This window comes from Hetaerina americana, unplaced genomic scaffold (genome assembly GCF_022747635.1).
Source record: "Hetaerina americana unplaced genomic scaffold, ioHetAmer1.1.p SCAF_6, whole genome shotgun sequence".
NCBI lineage: Eukaryota > Metazoa > Arthropoda > Insecta > Odonata > Calopterygidae > Hetaerina > Hetaerina americana.
In genome coordinates this window covers 58,350,819-58,369,718 of record NW_027287205.1, presented here as the reverse complement: position 1 = coordinate 58,369,718, position 18,900 = coordinate 58,350,819, and the positions used below count along the sequence as shown (strand labels likewise).

Below are 18,900 nucleotides of genomic sequence, written 5' to 3'. Positions count from 1 at the left end.
CTGAGGTTTATTGAAATGGGCGGTATACAATTTTTTTAGTAATTTGTAATGGATCATCTGATTCAAGAGAACTTTGCATTCTTATTTTTAAAATATCTATTGAAAAATGTGATGCTTGAAGTGGAAATGAAATTTTGTAATTTTATATTATATATTGATTTCCAATAGTGAGGTAAAAAAAGGTATGAAATACTAGTAATGTAAATAACTTACTCACTGGATATAAGTTAAAGAGAAGTTTTAATTTTACTCCAAGTGTTCTTACTTTGTTTTAATTATTTTGCTTCACTGTCCAAAAAATATGTCCCCTGAGGACATACAAAGTGTGTTATTTAGCAAATTTTTCTCTCCAAAATTTTAAAAAGATGACAGGATATCAGTACGACATAAATCAATCTATCAATTTCACAGAACAATAGAGATGTATACATTTGGATTTATTTTTAAAATGCTTATCACAAAAATATCAGTGTTGTATATAAAAATTTATACAAAGCAGATATAATTTCATAGTCACAATTTTTACTTTAGAGCAAAACTTTCTACAGTATTCACGGCAAGGGGAACATTTATACGCAAGTTGAGATAAATAAATAATTGACATGTAAATTACATTGAAGGCAGACAACAACAAATCACATTTTTACATGGATAAAGTTTACAATCTAATAAAGATTTCATTTTGGTACTCTCACTCATGAGAACAAGAACACATCATTTCAGAAGCTCGTATCGCCACATGTAGTCATTAGAGTCCTAATTTGTTGATTTAAATCACATAAAGCCTGATCTTCAAGAGAATACCAACCCTTCTTGATCAAATTGTTTCTTTCCTCAATCAAACTCTGCAGTTTCCCCTGGGCAACATTCCTACTGCTACAACTATTCATTGCACTTGCTGTATGATATAGTCCCATTTTACTTTTACAGGCATTGATGGTATCACCAGATTCATTCATCTCATTTCGTCTATGGACAAGCTTCTGAACATGAGGTGGCAATCTAGGCTCCTCATTTCCATTGTCTTCATTATTTATGGTTTCAGGGCAGAGACTGTTGAAGAAGAAATAGCATTAGTGAAACTTGGCAGTTTATGTGAAAAAAGAACCTGTAATCTAACTGAAGGCTGATTTTGTAGATGAGGGTAGATCTCACCTAGCACTAAGCCTTGAAGTGCATGAGATTCACATATTCAGTGCATTTGCTTTCCTTGTGCTGCCTATGGACTTTGATTTGATTTGATACCCAGGAAAACACATAGTTTTGGTTTAACTGGGCATGTGCAGAGGTATTGCACAGGTTTGAACCTGAAACCCCTGTTCAGTAGCTGGATGCTTCCACATATTTATATTATTTAAACTAATAAGTGAAATAATATGCATAATCAATGGAAATTTATTACACATTAATTAAAATGTGAAAAAACCTACAAAATAACATTATCATTTTTGTCTTTCTAATCTGATACTTCTCATAGATGCAAATTTCCACAAAGAATCTGTTGATGGTGACTTCATGGCATTAGATTAGAATGATATATTTGGGCAAGCTAAAGAACTAGAAAATATAATTAAAAATCTAGAAAATGTCTGATCTTATGAGATTCACAGCTCTTCCTTAAGTGGCCATCCTCCCTGATCCCCTAAATTTACTGAGAGAAATTTATTCTCACTGATAAGAAAAAAATTCCAGAAATGAAATTGGGAATTGAAGATTGAAATAAGATTAAACAATGGTTTAATTTATCTCCCCATGTGAAATATGAAGGAGAACCTGCAAGGCATAAATCTTCATGACAATAGCTATGCAGGCAGTTATTACCGTTTAGAATTCTCCCATTACTGACCAAATAGAATCATCTATAGATAAGACATAATTTGACTCACAGCAAACTCTATGCAGTATTTTACTGTATTATACCACTCCAGGCATCATGCATACTGCATGGTTTGTCATCTGGTTTTCGTTGATGATGATTTGCCTACATTAAATTAAGAACACAATGTTTTTTTCCACTGTTCTTTATTTTGGTATTACTAGTTTCAACGCTTAGGCATCATCATCAGGTACAAATTAGTCAAGTTGCAGTCCATTTATAAATATAATAGCAGTAATTTTACCATAACCATTTCTCAAAATGAATACATACATTTTTTTTGTTTTCATACAACATATCTTATATTTCACCATTGTAAAATAACGAGATGAAATGATAAATAAATGTAAATTGTAAATCTTGATTTGGAAGTAAAATATTCTTTTGAAGCTTTCAGTTACATTACTGTGCCATTCGTATGGTTGATGCCACTAACGCAGAACTATCCAAAAAATTACTACAGAATCTAATGTTTTCACAACTAGGCAATAAATAACTTATTAAGAATGACCAGTCAGCCTCTACAATAGTAATAGCATGCTATTTAATGCCATTGTATTTAGGTATTTTTCTCTGAAAGTACATTTTGTGGAAGGAAAAAATATTTCGAAGAAAATCATTTTAATATCTTTTTTGCACATACAAAAGGAAATTAAAGAGCAGTATTTACAAAGACAACTTTAGTGAATCTCTTTAAAAACTATGTTTGATATTCTAATGAAATCTTTGACTCTTTTTCAATTCATTATCTTTTATGTTAATAATGACAGTACATGTAGCATTACCATATATATCCAATTTTATTTTTGATATTTAGATCACAAAACTTTTCTCAAATGTTTTCCAGGATGTAGTTGGATAATCTACATGGTCAATCATGACGAGTAGAACATTAAGAAGTGCAGACACTTCCAAGTTTCGAAAGGATCATGGTGAGGTAGTGTCATGGTTCGATTTATTTGTTTAAGATTTGGAATCGTAAGATATTTTCTGCTGGTACCATTCTAAAAACAATATTTATTTGATAAATGCACTCAGTTTTATTCTGTCAATATTTTCCCTAGTCATCAAGGATATTTCAGAAAAAAAGACAAGTTTACCATGAAAGTTAAAATCTTATTATCTAGGGCTACTATTCGGCATATAATTATGATAATGTGACATGTAATTATTGTGATCCTGGTCAAATTAAAACAAAAATACAATAGGAAAATAGCAGCTTTGGTCACAATAACTCTGTTTTGTATAATCACAGATTCATTCAGATTAGCCTTTGGATTGATTAATTGATGCTTACAAATTTAAACATTAATATTATGATCTACTTGCAGCTTATGCTGTGTCATGCCACAAGCTGGATCTAATTGTTAGGTGCTCTCATCGTGTAAATAAAAAACCATTACATCTAACTCATATCCAAAATGGAATTAGTTATGTGCTGCTTACTAGGCTAACATAAAAATATCTAAGAATAAAGTCATAATTGTAATCACCAAGGAAATTAAGATTGTGGAAATTGAATTAGCTTACCCTAACTGCTTTAATTCTTCTTTATTATGTCTTATTTGAATCTGAAGAGATTCTTGATTCTCAGTTTTCAACCTGTGACTTTCTCTAACGGCCTTAGCCCATTGCTCCTTGAAAAACATTTTTGATTTCTCAGATATGTCAAGTTTTTCTTGGAGAGATTTCTGAAGGGAAAGAAGTAAAGTTTATTAAAACATAAATATTATTTGAAGTAGATTGGCATCACACTTTTCATTCACATTACACTTACAACTTCTGATAAAAGTGAAGCTGTTTGGTATTTGGTTAGTGACCCTTTCATTAGTTTATCAACTTCTGCCTCCAGCTCTTTAACTTTCTCCTTTAAAGTAAGATTTTCCCCCTGAAGCTCAAGATACTTCAATTCCTGATCATTCCTGTGGGTCTCCAAAGTTTCAACCTGGACAAACAAAATGAAAATAGGAAACATTAATTTAAAAAATGAATGTGCATCAAGAAACAAATTAAGAAATTTTAACCTTACACACCTTATCTTTTCAACCACATAAAATCCATTTGTACATTATTCCACCTCATCTAACTGCAAATATATATATAATCCATTTGCACATAATTCCCCTGTTTCTGCCACTTTCTTTTACCCACATCAAGTCAGCATTAAGTGAACTACTCTTACCTTATTACTGTATTAATTACCGATAATCCCTTTAATTTCCTTCCTAAAAAATTAATATTTGGGAGCATAAACAAAGTGAGGGGAAGATGGTAAATGAGTACCCAGAGGAAAATCAGAAAGGGAAGGAGTACACCTTGTGCCTTAGCACAAGGTGTACTCCTTCCCTTTCTGATTTTTACTTTTTTCTACTTTTTATAATACTGATACAAAGGAATATAGAATATAAATGAGTATTGTTTCAAGAAGGTATCGATGGAGTGAATTGGACACAATTTATCGAATTATTGCAGAAGATAGGAGACTTATTCAAAACTTGTTCATATTTGACTGCACAAGTAAGGTAGAGGAAGTGGTAAGAGTTGCATGAATAAAAGTAAGTGGGGAACTTATTAATAGCATTTATATTTGCAGATGGTCAAGCTTCTGTTGATCATAATCAGCCATAAATACCATAACCACGGTAATCAACCTTAAGGTTGGTTTGGTAGGTGATGGTAGAGTTCACCAGTACTAAGCCCGAGGGCATGTGACATTCACACATCAGGGTAGGGGGGCCAGTTCCTTTCCCTGTGCCGACTATGGTTTCCCAGGAAGACCTGGTACCCGAAAAATCACAAAGCTTGGGTGGAGTGAGGGTGTCCAGAGCGGCTTGCCCGGGAATTGAACCCGGGCTCTCCGGTCAGTAGTCCAAAGCTCTACCCCTGGACTACTGCGACCCGTAATCAGCCATAATATAGGACTATCATTTAGCTTTTTATTTTGTATCCCTTGCCTTTACTTCAATTCGACTACCAGATTTTCCCCGATTGAGAATGTCACTTGAATCATAAGATGTAATTTGCTCAAAGGTAATTCTTTTGAAGATAATTTTTGATAAATTGAACCCCATTTCATGGAGGAAACTTGTGAGATTTTGAGTCACATTTTCCAGAAATAATTTAAGCATGCAGAACTGATTTATTGAACACTATAACGAATGTTCACCTTGTGGTTACAGTCATCTTCCATTCTTTTTGAGGCTACCTGTAACTCTTGCAGTTTCATGCTGAACCTTCTTTCTATATCCTCTTTGATGAAGTTTATCTAGAATGACATAATACACAAATTACTATAGGAAAACTCAATCATTCCATGAACATTTTTATAATGCAAATGAAGAGGATACTCACCCTTTTCTCCTTCTCCTGCACCCTTTTTTTCCTTTCTTGAAGATCAGCAATAGCATCTTTCAAAGAACTCATGAGTGTATTATTTTGTGAAATTACTGCACTGAGATTATTCTCCAACTTATCACGTTTCATCTGCCACTCACTTGACAAGAGGTCCAAATGTTGCTTTTCTTTACTCCTCAACTATCACAGAAGGAAAAAATATCATAAGGCATTTACCTTTGAGTTAGAGGCTATCACAGATTGGGCTACATGTTAGTACTACCTTGATCAAAAAGTTCCCGGAATAACCACCGTGTGGCACTCCCATCGTTCCGATTTGAGTTCTGTTTTTTTTGTTAAATTGGTACATCTGTTGTTGATATTCCCTTTAAATCTTAGTGTCATAACTTGACATTTGCAAAAGTTACGTAGCCAAGAGTACATCTATCTCTGTGTGTGTTGGCGATTTTTTACAATTTCAGAAATGGATTTAAATTTGCAACAACGAACTTGTATTAAATTTTGCGTAAAAAACGGATTTAGTGGCGCACGGACGTTGGAAATGTTGGAAAAGTGTTTCGGCAACGATTCTCTAAAAAAAACGGTCGTTTACCAGTGGCACGAGCGGTTCAGAAGTGGTCGTGAGTCAATCGAAGATGATGAACGCAGTGGCAGACCATCGACATCGAAAGTCGGTGAAAAAATTGATAAAGTAAAAGAAATGTTGGTCAATAACCGCAAATTAACCATCAGAGAAATAGCGGAGGACTTGAACATTGCCTATGGATCCGCCCAAGACATTGTGGTTAATGATTTGGGTTTCCGTCGTGTAGCATGCCAAAAGACCTCAATTTCATGCAAAAAAGAGACCGTGTTGACGTCGCAAAAGACATGATTTGCGAGGCTGAATCCGATTCCACATTCATCAAAAGGATCATTACTGGAGACGAGACGTGGGTTTATGAGTACGACACGCAATCCAGACATCAGGCAAGTGAATGGCGTTCACCAAATGAGCCGAGACCAAAAAAACCACGTCGTTTTCAGTCAAAAAAGAAGGCAATGCTGACGGTTTTCATGGATTACAACGGTGTAGTGCATCATGAATTTTTGCCAGAAGGCCAGACAGTAAACAAAGAGTATTATTTGGGCGTTATGAGACGTTTGCGTGAAGCAATTCGCCGAAAGAAACCAGAAATGTGGGCAGAAAACTCGTGGATTTTGCACCATGATAACGCACCGTCGCACAGTGCTATCATTATTCGTAATTTTTTGACGAAAAATGCAACAAATACCATCCAACAGCCACCGAATTCACCTGATTTGGCTCCCTGTGACTTCTTTCTGTTCAATCGAGTTAAAAAACCATTACGGGGAACGCGTTTTAGCAGCCGAGAGGAAGTAATGGAAAAATCGCAGGAAGCACTGATGGACATACCGAAAACCGAATATAAAAAATGTTTCGAGGATTGGATCAAGCGCTGGCATAAGTGAGTTGCAGTCGATGGGGATTACTTTGAAGGGGACAATATAGATTTAGATGAATAAACTTGTATTTTTAATTTTCTGAATAAATTCCGGGAAATTTTTGATCAAGGTAGTATTCAGCTGTGAATCACAGAAAACCATGACCACCACAAAGATTAAAAAATGAAATCTACCATGTTCTCAAAGGAATGTGTTGCCCAGGCAGAGAAAACAAGAGAAGATAAGATACTGCCTGCACTTTCAACATTGAAAAACAATTTTTATATAATCGCGGAGGCAAAGCAATCATCTAAATTTTTTGAAAATAGATGTAGTATTTGGCAGAGTAGTGCATTGTTTTATCTTCCAAAGAATTAGATACAGTCATTAATGCAGATGAGGTCTATGTCGGGAGGAAATACATATAGTTTGGCTGAAGTTAGCTTTACATGGAGTCTATCTATTCTATCATGGTTAATACTAATTGTTACCTGGATGGTTAAATAGATAAAAACCTTAGGAATACATTTGATGGATAGTGTTGACAGTTGAAGGTAAAACAAGGTTAACTAAACCCTATGGCTTATGAAATTCTCAATTTCAGTGAGGGGTGACTTATTGGTTCCCTAGGTTAGGGGTGGCGAACCTATGGCACGAATGCCGAAAGTAGCATGCAGAGCAATTATTTTGGCACACAGAGCTTGGAGGGTGCAATGGGTAACTCCACAGTGATCTTTCAATGAGCTAGTATGCGAGTCACTAGTATACTCTTCTTACGTACATAAACGTTAGCACTCAATTACCATAAGGTTCGCCATTCCTGCCCTAGGTCATCATTCAGCTTCTAACAACGTTCTAGTGCCACGCAATTACACCCCTTGGATTTTAGAAGGGGCTGTCCAGAGTCAGGACTCATAGGATTTGAATCTGTGACCCTAAGGTTAGCAGCCCAAGCCAACAGTTGAATCTGTCACCACAGTAATCAACCCAAAGGTTGGTTTAATAGGCGAGCATGCTTTTCTTTTTTGCCAAATTATAAGCCCTAAATTGCATGAGAAAATTGCACATCAGGGCAGTTAGGGGGAGGGAGGGGTCTGATAAAAGGTAAGCTGTTTGGTCTATGGTTGATAATAATTTTTTTGTTAGCTTATCAACTTCTGCCTGTGATTTTCCAGTAAGATGTGATGCTTGAAAAATTACATTGCTTGGCTGAAGCTGAGGGTGCCAGGAATTGCAACTTAAAATTGAAATTGATACTGCTGATCTGCAGCCCAGCACTATACCCATTGGACTGCCATGCACCTCAGAACTGAATAGATACATCATATATTACCGCACATCCACAGTGTGTTCAATGGGTGAATGCAAAAGAGTGTTCCCATTCACACACTATGGTGGTGTTCACGGAAGTTAGTTGGCTCACGAGTGCTGCTGCGAGGAGCAAAATTGCAATGTCACGCTCAAAACTCTTGTGAGGTCTAAGATGAGTCTGCAGCTGGCATCAATCTCATAGCCCAAGGGGGAAATATCTCAGAGGCCAGGGTGCCGAGTAAGGATTGGAGGTGGCTGCTATTTACTGGACTATTTGATGCATGTATTTGTCATTTAATTGATAACTAAGCCCAGTACGGATGAGGAAACTTAACAAAACATCCTGCTCTTCCAATGAAACTCTGTGTCACCCCAAAAAGATTCTTGAAAAACATTATGAGGCCTGAGATATTCAACTAAATACAGAATATATTATCCCTTTCAGAGCCACGGTGTGTGGTTCTACTCATGACAGCCACTTCTTTTGGCCATTTTTCTGAGTTTTAGAAAATACATAATTTTAGTCACACAGCAATTGTTCTAATATCATTAATTAACCTAAGCGAAGGGAATGATTAATAATAATGTTATTTATTGGTTGGTAAGTGTATAAAATACAATGGACCTTTTCAAGACAAAAAAGACAATACAAGCATTTAATAGGTACATCAAAAGACAAGACCAGAAACAGTAGGTGGGTGAGAAATGGTCATCTATCGAATATACAGCTTTAGATGCTAGCCATGAGAGCATCACTGATCTGAATTTGGCAAAGCTGGCTTTCTTGAAGTTACAGGTAGAGATTATCAAATAAGGTTATTCCATATTTGCAAAGGATTGTGGAGATTTAGTAAACATCATAGATTAACTGATAGGTTTTTACTTGTAATTATGTACAAGGAATGAAGCAGAAGGTTTCAACATGTGATCTAGGTGGAGTGGTTAGCACCTCAAATGGCTGTTTTGGGTAATGAAAAGACAGACAAACCCTGATGTTTTACAGACTCTAATATTTTGGAATGAAAGTCAACATTGTAAATCGAGCACCTAAGTTTCTATTGAGATTGTAAATCTGCATTCAAATGTAAAAAGTGCAAAATTAAAGTGTATGATCAAGGCGTCATCATCGATCTGACAATGTAAATTAAAACTTGACCAAAATCCACTCCCTTTGGTTACTTAAATATTTCACTAGTTCAATTATATTACTATCATACATTAATAGTACTACTTAATTAAAAGAGATACGTACTAGTCATTTAAACATTGTGTATAAACATGGCATAAGATTTCTTGCTTAATTTAAAGTAAAATTTGGTCTTAATAGTCATTTAAGTATTCTACTTTTGCTTTAAATAATATTTGTTCACGCAAATCAGCAATACATTTTCTTGACAATCTACTGTTGCTGGCGATAATAGTATAAATGAATGTACTGTAGGCATTTATAGTGGCATTTACATAGGTAATATCAAAAAAATATTCTAATAATGAATACAGCAATTATTTCTAAATTTAATGCAGAAGTTTTCATTTTAACAAGTATCTTACTTTTTCAATAAATATTTCTTTCTGTGCATCCTTCCAGTCCTCCAGCTCTTGAACTACTTTCTGGGCTAGAGATTCATTCAGAACTGGCTGGAAGTTGGATTCTTCACCTTAAAACGGGAACAAACAGACATTATATTGTTAATAGAACTTAAGACAGTTGTTAAGTTGCTACAATTCCGGATTTATGAATTTTTTGGTTTACCCAGGTCAAACTTAAATTTTTTTCAAAGGGAAATTTCAGTAAGAGTTGATTATTGCCATACAAATTTAGCATTCCAGTGCTCTAATAATTATGTATTTCATTAAATTATTTTTGAGGCTCAGAGAGATAGATGAAATTTTTCTCTAAATCTAATTTTCAGGGGACCGATACTAAATTCAGAATACAATTTTTATACCCGCTAGCATTTCATCATACTAGTAAGTTTTTGTGTACATCCTTATTTGTTAAAAACTCAGGATTATCAGGTATTTCAATGAACCTCCCTGAATTCAAAAGTTTTCCACAACAAGCATACAATGTCTCTAACTTTTCCAGGATTTCAAGGCTTGCAGAAACTTCAGCTAGACAGATGGACAATCACTGCATGACAATGACAGACAAATGATGAAACCTTGTAACTCACCTTGGGTGATAGACGTTCCTTGGTCCTTCATTACTTTATTTTCACCATCTCTGTCATTTTTTTCACTCAATCTGTCTGACTCTTCAGCAGGAAAAGGGTCTGCATTTTTTTCCAATTTCGACCAGGATGAATGGGACACACTTGATGGGCTATTTAGGACTTTCCTCGCAATATCAAAACCCAGTGATATTAAAACAGAAGCCTCATTTCCTTTCTCTTGAGCACCAGCACTCAGGGGTGATTTTAAGTCAAGGTGAAGCTCAATGGAGGTTGGAAGAGATTCCATACCATTCTCAGGCAAGAGCAATCTTAAATCTATGTGAGCACAGCCCAGCACCATGTCCTTATCCATCAGTCTCACCATGATGAATGGGTTAGTTTCAAGGTAGAGTTTTAGAATAGACATCTCACTTTTGATTTTTATGAACATTTTCTCTTGAGGTGTTGGCTTTGCTAAATCCTTGAAAGGTTCTCTTTGTACGTCATAGCCAAGAAGTGTGTACAGAAACACATATTCACCACTGTTCCCCTGCTCACTTGGGATGAGCTGATAAAAATTGAAAAGAAAATTTAATAGGTAGTGAGATTTTATGACAAGGGCCCAACCCCAAAAAAATCACACGATCTGAGCTCAAAAATTATTTCAGACTTTATTCAAACTTTTATGTAACTACTGGTAATGCTCAAACTTTTCTTTTTGGAACCAAAGGACGGATGGACTTTGAACAAATTGTTTCATTGAGTAGCAATACCAACAGTCACTTTGGTACCTAGGAAATAAAAATTTCCTTAAGTGCAATATTATTCCTAAACACATACATCAAGACTTGCAATTAAATAAATATCAATTAATACAAGAAGCAGCTTCACAGAATAAGATATTCATATATATTTAAAGGTTGAAAAAGTATTAAGACTTGAGCATTAGGAAGGCTACAAACTGTACCATCAGATATGACATGTTTGAACTAATATTAAATACATATGTCACAGTTTAGGATGAAAGCTACTAAGATGCCTTCATCAGTCTTTTAACTTAAGGTATACATCACCAATGAATGGTTCTTGAACACTTAAATACAAATACAGAACTTATTATTGCCTAAAATTGAGTAACTATGTCATGATTTCACTGTTCTGATCTCCTACAAGGACTCGCATTTAAGTGAAGGCTAACGATAAGGCCCTAAATTACAGGAGGTGGGCATGAACTAGAGCAGGTTGATTAGTTGGCATATTTGGGCAGTGTTCAGGAGGAAAATGGATGCAGCAATGATAAATCAGGAGGAGGATTGCATTAGCAAAACATGAATGACTACAATGTGCAGAATAGAACCTTTGAGGAAATAGGATGAGCACAGAATGGAGGATTCTGAGATGTGGGTATGGGGAATAATAGAGAAAACAATTTTGAAGGAGAGGAAGACTCATGTCTACAATGTAGACTAATTAAGAAGTTTTAAATGTGGCGGGAAAAGAGAGAAAGTTGCTAGGTGAAATCCAAAGCAGGCAGAAAAAGTGTAAAGAGGAAGAGGAAATAAAGAGATAGTGCTGCAATAGAAGAGAGAATGTTATGTAAGGTGGAAGAGAGCGGGATTGCACGAAGGTGATGATGATGGGTTATGTGGAAGAAAAGACCATTTGGTCTCAATTCCGCCCTAATAAAGACCTCTATCTATCTCTCTCAGTCTATTATGCATTTATTCACAGCAGACTGAAATACGGCATTGCCATATGGGGGCACTCACATCTTTTCAGGCGCCTCTTTAGACTACAAAAATGGGCAGTAAGAATCCTAGGAAAAGTTCCAATAGCAAGCAATTGTAGACCTTTCTTTAAAAGATTCAACCTTCTAACTCTTCCCTGTTTGTATATATTCCATACTATAATCTTTGTGCGATAAACAAAGCCCTGTCCACTCTGAAAACAAATGCTGATGTTCATAGGCATAGAATAAGAGGTTGTAACAACTTTCCAATAATTGCCCATAACTCACCCATTTTTCCTAAAAACCCTGGATACGCTGGGGTTAATTTCTTGAAAGCACTACTGAGAAAATTAAGGGAATTTTTTTGTTATTAAGTCTGAACTATATCAATTCCTTTGTGATCATCAATGCTATACAGCTGATGAATTAATGTCCCTTTCACTAGGGAAATAATTTTCTTGAAAAACAACTAAGAAAATACTCATGTTACTCCCTACTCCTATTTTTGGTTTTTACTCTGTACACTTACTTATATTTTGAGATACATGCTGACTCTGTAATATCCACTCTGTGATGTCTGCAAAGAATATGAGCAGACAATGTGACGTGTTCTAACTTGTTACAAACATGTCTCATAGGAACCAATACAAATTATTATTATTAGAAGGGCACACTTACCACAGGAAGATTCTTCACGTCAGCTAGTTTTATACAAAGGATAAAGCAATCTGTACTATCATCAACTGGACCAATTTCGATAACACCTTTCTTAGATGTCAAAACCGCCTTAATTTCTGACAGTTCCTCAGCAGATAAAATTTCATTGCCTTTCTTTGCCTGAAATCAACTTAGAAGTATTATTCACCACAGTCAAAGTTTTATCCAGAATTCATAGCACAAACCTTTATGAAATTAACTGATAAAAATCATTGGGAATTAATGAATTTTCATGTGTTCTTCAGCTCATATAAAAAATACTATTTTGCCTTATGATGAACTATATTATCCTTAGGCACATGTTTTCACAAGATGTAAGGATCACGGATACAAATTAGCATTATCGAAAAAAATAAATAGGAGATTTGCAGGACTATGCATTACTGTAAATGACAAATTGATGTCACATTGTTAATAACATGCCTACAAATTTACAATGTGTGACTAGAAAATTCTACAATCATAAATTTCAGGTCCTCAAATTCACTAAATTACATCTATTGAGGCCTCTATCCTGCCAAGCAGACATTTCACATTGCAATCTTAGGAATGGCTATGCATATCAAAGCAGCTAAATAAAGTTCAAAATTATTTTCAAGCTTAAACAACTTCATCATCCTATATAATTGAACTAAATACGACATATTTTAGGCAAACAATGAAACATTCATGATTGGCATTGAGTAATGAGATAAATAATTTACACTGTAGAAAACATAATGAAAAGTAGTCGTGCATGAAAAAGCATAACACCCATAATACTATTTGACACATTCAGTATCAATATCAACATGTGAATTCTCGATTACAAATGCTAACACCTTTGAATGACTGCCCTTAACCAACCTATATAAGGTTGACTGTCTAAAATAAAAAGCAAAAATCTCATCATCCTCTTTTGATATAAGATAAGGTACACATTATTGATATTAAGAATTGTTTTTGAGGGAAACTCAATTCATACTCTGCAGTTTCAATCTGAACTCCACTATTCTTGTACTATGCAAACTGACATGACAGTCATGGGTCATTTTTACTATTCCCCAGTAAAGCTTCTGAATACTTACAATTTTTTCTATGACATTATCACTATCTTGAATATAGTATTTCAAAAAAATACTTGGTGTGCTTTGCTTTGCCTGTGATGATATCCCCAGCAATTTCAGCCATTCACCTTTCACCTGTTTGACAAGCATAGTTTTAAAATGACAGAAATAATATTAAAGCAATATAAAATTTATATAAATATTAGCTAGTATGTGAATAAATAAAAAATAATAGGTGATTTTCAGTGACAATAACCTCCAATAATGGCAAGGAGATGCAATTGGCAGTAAATTGAAAGATGAAAATCACTTTTAAAAATGCCAGAGCTAACTTATGGTGGAAAAACAAAATAACCAAGGTCGTAAACTTCATAAACACTGGATTTGTTTTGATGGTAAGTAAAAATAAGGTGACAACTTAGGGAAAATTGAAATTCACACACTCAATCACTCAGTTAAGTTTGGGAAACAGTGACCCTTGCGAAGTGCAAACACACACAAGCAAGGCAAAAACAAATAAAAGGAAACAAGCACATAGTCACTCAATCGCTTGGGTGTGTTCATAAATGGTGATCTTTGTGAATCACACTCACTCACACGCCAAGGGTTTGCAAGGATTTATCTTATGCCAGGGAGCAATCTATCACACACAGGTATGATAAAATAAAAAAGGAAGGACACACATTAATGCTCACAGTCACACAATCACTCGGGTGTGTTAGGAGACAGTCGCCTTGGTGAATCACACTTACTCGCACACTCAAGGTTTGCAAGGATTTCTCCTATGCCAGGGACCTGTCAATCATACTAAGGAAGGTGGTAGATGACCTTAGTAAGGTAAGTGCTCTGAGTAAACCAGACACCAGATTTTTTGCCTGCTACGCAGGCTTCTTTGGAGAAGATAACTAATAGGTTGTAACACGTTACATAGACAATTCCATTGGGCTGTCATTGACTTCCCTTAATTATGTCCACTTCTGTTAACGTTCACCAATGAAGATAAATGATTGCATAGACCAGGGGCCCTAGAGGGAAATGTTTCTTACATAAAGCTTATTTTAAGATATTTAAATTCTATTGGTAAGTCTTTACATTAGAGTACGTAAAGGAAAGAGGCTTCTAGGGCATATGGATTAACAGTGAATGCTGACTGGAATATAATGCTGGCTGAAAGGGAAAGATTAGACTTAAAATGCTATTAGTTTCGATTATTTGATAGCAAAATTAGGAGCACCACTATACTAGTGCCTTAAGGTAAGATGAATATTTTAGCAATGCATAAAGGGGAGTTTGGTTGTTAAGCTAAGTATGACTAACTGTAAAGGAAAAATATCTACCTTATGTCATGCAAGTGCAAGAGAGAAACATGGCAATATTTTTTAATCAATAATTGCTCTATATGTATTAGCCATTTTCCTATTTCCAGAGTCTATTAGTGAAAAGTATGGCATACTGGTCAAGCATCCAATGGTGATTTTAAATAGAACTCTTACATCCAAAATGGTAGGCACAAGTTCCCTAATAGGATGAATAAATATACAAAAATTGTTACTTTTTTATAATTTTATTACTGTTGATTGACCATCAATTTCCCACATGAATCTGGGAAAAATATCCAGAGAAAGTATCAGATCATATGAACACCAGTTTGTGATACATCCTTTCTTCTCATCTGACTTTGACATTGTTCTTTTAGAACTCAAAAAAAGCAATTTTTAAATTATTATCTCCACCTTGTTTGCCTAACATTCTACCCTCAACCACAGTCTTCAACATTAATGAGGCAGTTATAAGTCTAAACATTCCATGCCCAATCAAAATGCTCTGTATCCATCTCTATTGCCTCCTTTTGATTTCTACCTACAACACTCTGTGCCAAACATTTCTTCATTTGTTTTCCTTTATCCCCATTTTATTCCTTCTTTCTGTCCAACTCCACAGCCATATCTCAAAAACCTACAATCTACACCTATCACTTGCCTCAATGACCTGCACCATGCATAATCACACTCCACATCTGAGTTTTCACTAAACTTTTGTTAAAACCCTTAATCAATGATCCACAATTCCTTCCTCCTTGGGAAATCTTTCTTATTCAACATAATTCTTCTTCTAAAGTCCTCAGTACTATGACCATCTGGGTCCAACACGAGTTTGAAAAAGATAACACTTGTTAGGCTTATTTCCTCCAATTTTAACATTTAATATAACCTTCCTCTTCCTTGAAAACCTCAAACTTAGTTCTGTTTTAACTGATTTTGAAATGCATTCAGCAATGATTGCAACCAGATCCTATTTCCAGCTCTTTCCATGCCTCTTTCAGCATTTTCCCAAAGCATACATAGAAAAGCACAGACTATAACGGACACCTATGTGTTACTCCTCTTTCTAACACAGCCCATCCTATAAGTTGTCTATCCTTCCAAGGTAACCTTATGTTCTCTAAAACATTCTATCAATTTTACCCAATTAACTTTATTGAATGACTTCCTGAAATCTACTGCAAATATACATCCTGTTTGTAATGTATGTTCCTTTCTATGAATGATATTCGAATCATTACCGCATTTATTTCCTCTAACTGATTACACGTCTACTCTACTTCTTCCTGCCTATGATTACTTTTTGGCTTGTCGGACATTTATTAATTAGAACCAAATTCATTGGTTCAGCTTTTACTTCTACTAATAATATTCTATCATTCATTTGCTCGAAATTTATGATGCTTCTTCATATCTTTTGCCACCCTCTATTGGCTCTCATACCCTCCGCAGATTCATATTCAATAACTATTGTTCCAGTAATCCCTACTGTCCTTCTATCTCACCTCATACAGGTCCAAAGATATATACTAACATATTCCCTCTTTCCATCTCCTGTTTCATTCTCCTGTTTCATTCCCTGTCCTCAACTTCATCCTAGCATTGCAGCCACCTTTTTAAGGAACAGATGTTATGCACATAACCTTTTGCCTGTCTCTTATCCTTTGAACAATCTGATTATGGGCCAGCCAGGAGCAATCATCTTGCAAGGGGTCATCAGAATGCACAAACCCTTCAAGGTTGTTGTCTATGGGGAGGGAACAACTGTTGTCTTGTACAATGAGGTGATGTGAAAAGTGTTTTCTTTAGAGGTATTTTGACCTTAAAATTAAACCACTTGGCTTTTCCACATAAAACACACTTTTATGCGGAAAATCCAAGTGGTTTAATTTTAAGGTCAATATGAAGAATTTCCACCAAGTGACACCAGAAACTGTTTTATTTAGAGGTGTTTAGCCAAAATATTTTTCCAAGGCACATGCATCACAAAGACCAACATTTTATGAGGTTTGCTTCTAACAATTGGATGGGCTAGTAGACAGAAATTTGGTTGTGGGATGAGCATGGCCCTCGGTGATAAAGCTTCAAGAAAAGGGAATACGAAACCCTCGTAAATTAGTCTTGATGAAATTATATTACATTTTAATGGCTAGATTTTCAATGGAATGATATTCATGTGCTCATAGCATGAATTACTGACATTAACGAAAGGCAAAAACAATAAGGTTTGTGATTACTTGACAGAAAAATAACAAAAAATACATGACAGGAGCATTGAGATGGTGTGGTGGTTAATATACTTTTTTTAAATCCTTGCGGCTGTCAGGAGTTTTTCACTTATCCAGATCCCTCCTTGGAGTGTTTTGCCGAGAGCATTTGAAGTGAATAAACCATGAGTTGGATGGGAGGTTAATTTGTGGACCTCTTGCACCTATCTTTAAGAGTAGGTTAATGTTGGGTTTCTTTCCAACTTTCCTCATTCCCTGAACATTCTACTTCTATCAAACCACTCGCCTTTCCTCAATGAAGTGCTCTTAGCTCCCATTCATCTCTCCAAATAGATAGTAACGACTGTTAAAAAGTACTGATAAAACCAATAAGCAAAATTGATTACTTTCTATGAGAGTTTAAGGTAATGTACTATATCTGGACAAAACATAATTCACCATACAATATCTGGGTGCGTTGTCAATGATGAATCTGGAAAGAGTGTATTTTGCATTATCCTTACTTTCCAAATACTTTATATGATCAATAGAGAACCTGAATGTTCTTGGTACATTGATCTTTTCAATCAATGGAGGAACTGTTAAATTGAATGCTAAATTAACGATTTATTATTTTATAAGCTAATACTCTAATTAGTAAAGATAAATTACATTTCGGTTCAACATTTTCACCATTAGAAAGGTCAATTTTATTTCTTGATGACCTCAGTCTTCAAGCAATAATATCGGCCGCGAGAATAGTAATAATTGGGTGACAAGGGAGGTACGTCTTACAGTAAGAAAACATTTAAGTATCTACTTACATCTACACACTGCCTAGCTTCCTTGAACGATTTAAGTTTCAGCAATAGGTATCCCACTTTAGTCTTCTTTTTTTCGTTTGTTACGGAAAAACATTCAATCTTCAACGGAGTGCTACTTATCTTCATTCTTAAGTATTTGCCAGAGTATGGTATTTAATAAATGCGTTAAATGTCAGGATAATAAAATTAAAATATATCATTTTTACCTTCTCAGGGTTTTTCTTTGCAATTCCCATATGAGATCGTTATTAAAACATACTATACCTTCCCGAGAAGCTCGGCAAGGTAAGGTTTTAGTTGTCACCCCATCTAGTTCGGCTTGAATGATGATGTCTTGTCGAAAAGCTTCAAATCCTTTACCTGAGTATGAGTGTGTACATTTAAAATGAACATTCAATTAATTGAAGTTTTTACCCCACAAAAGTTTTAAAAACAGAAATTCAAAAATACCTTCTTTTATTTCAAGAACTACTGCCTTTATGTCTTCCATTGCTAAAATTTATTTGTCTTAACTTTCGAATAATATTAATTCGCTGTTTATGTGGTACATTAGCTGTATAAATGTAAATTTTTCCATGACAACAAGATAAAAGGGCTGTGTAAACTGCACCCGGTCAGGGTGAATTATTTCCTGCCCGTGTTAGGCATTTATGTTCTATTATTACCGATAACCCTGATAGAAATAATTTAGTGAGTTTCTCCCCATTTTTCAAACTAAACAATTCGTTTTTCAGATACTCGCTTTACACAACAGCTGCGTGATGTAATGCGCATTTTCTATTGTGTTACTCATTTTTATTTTGTAAATTTAAATCATATCCTTGAGTATGAATATATCTTTCTGTTTATATGTTCGTGTCTTTCTGTATCTTCTCAATGATGCTTAGCATTTAATTTTTTCTATTAGTATAC

The 18,900-nt window shown here is 35.0% G+C and overlaps 1 protein-coding gene across 1 annotated transcript; it reads right to left on the bottom strand.

Moving 5' to 3' along the window:
- Window positions 1-404: 404 nt before the first annotated feature.
- LOC139695015 (centrosomal protein of 120 kDa-like) lies at window positions 405-18,685 on the bottom strand. Its single transcript, XM_071593601.1, has 12 exons — window positions 18,439-18,685; window positions 18,195-18,348; window positions 17,989-18,115; window positions 13,657-13,770; window positions 12,551-12,709; window positions 10,165-10,711; window positions 9,539-9,645; window positions 5,228-5,410; window positions 5,043-5,141; window positions 3,654-3,821; window positions 3,407-3,567; window positions 405-1,053 (listed from the first exon to the last, which is right to left on the bottom strand). Exons 1-12 carry the CDS (start codon window positions 18,476-18,478, stop codon window positions 720-722), a joined length of 2,193 nt encoding a protein of 730 aa, XP_071449702.1. The 5' UTR covers window positions 18,479-18,685; the 3' UTR covers window positions 405-719.
- Between the last annotated feature and the right edge of the window lie 215 nt (window positions 18,686-18,900).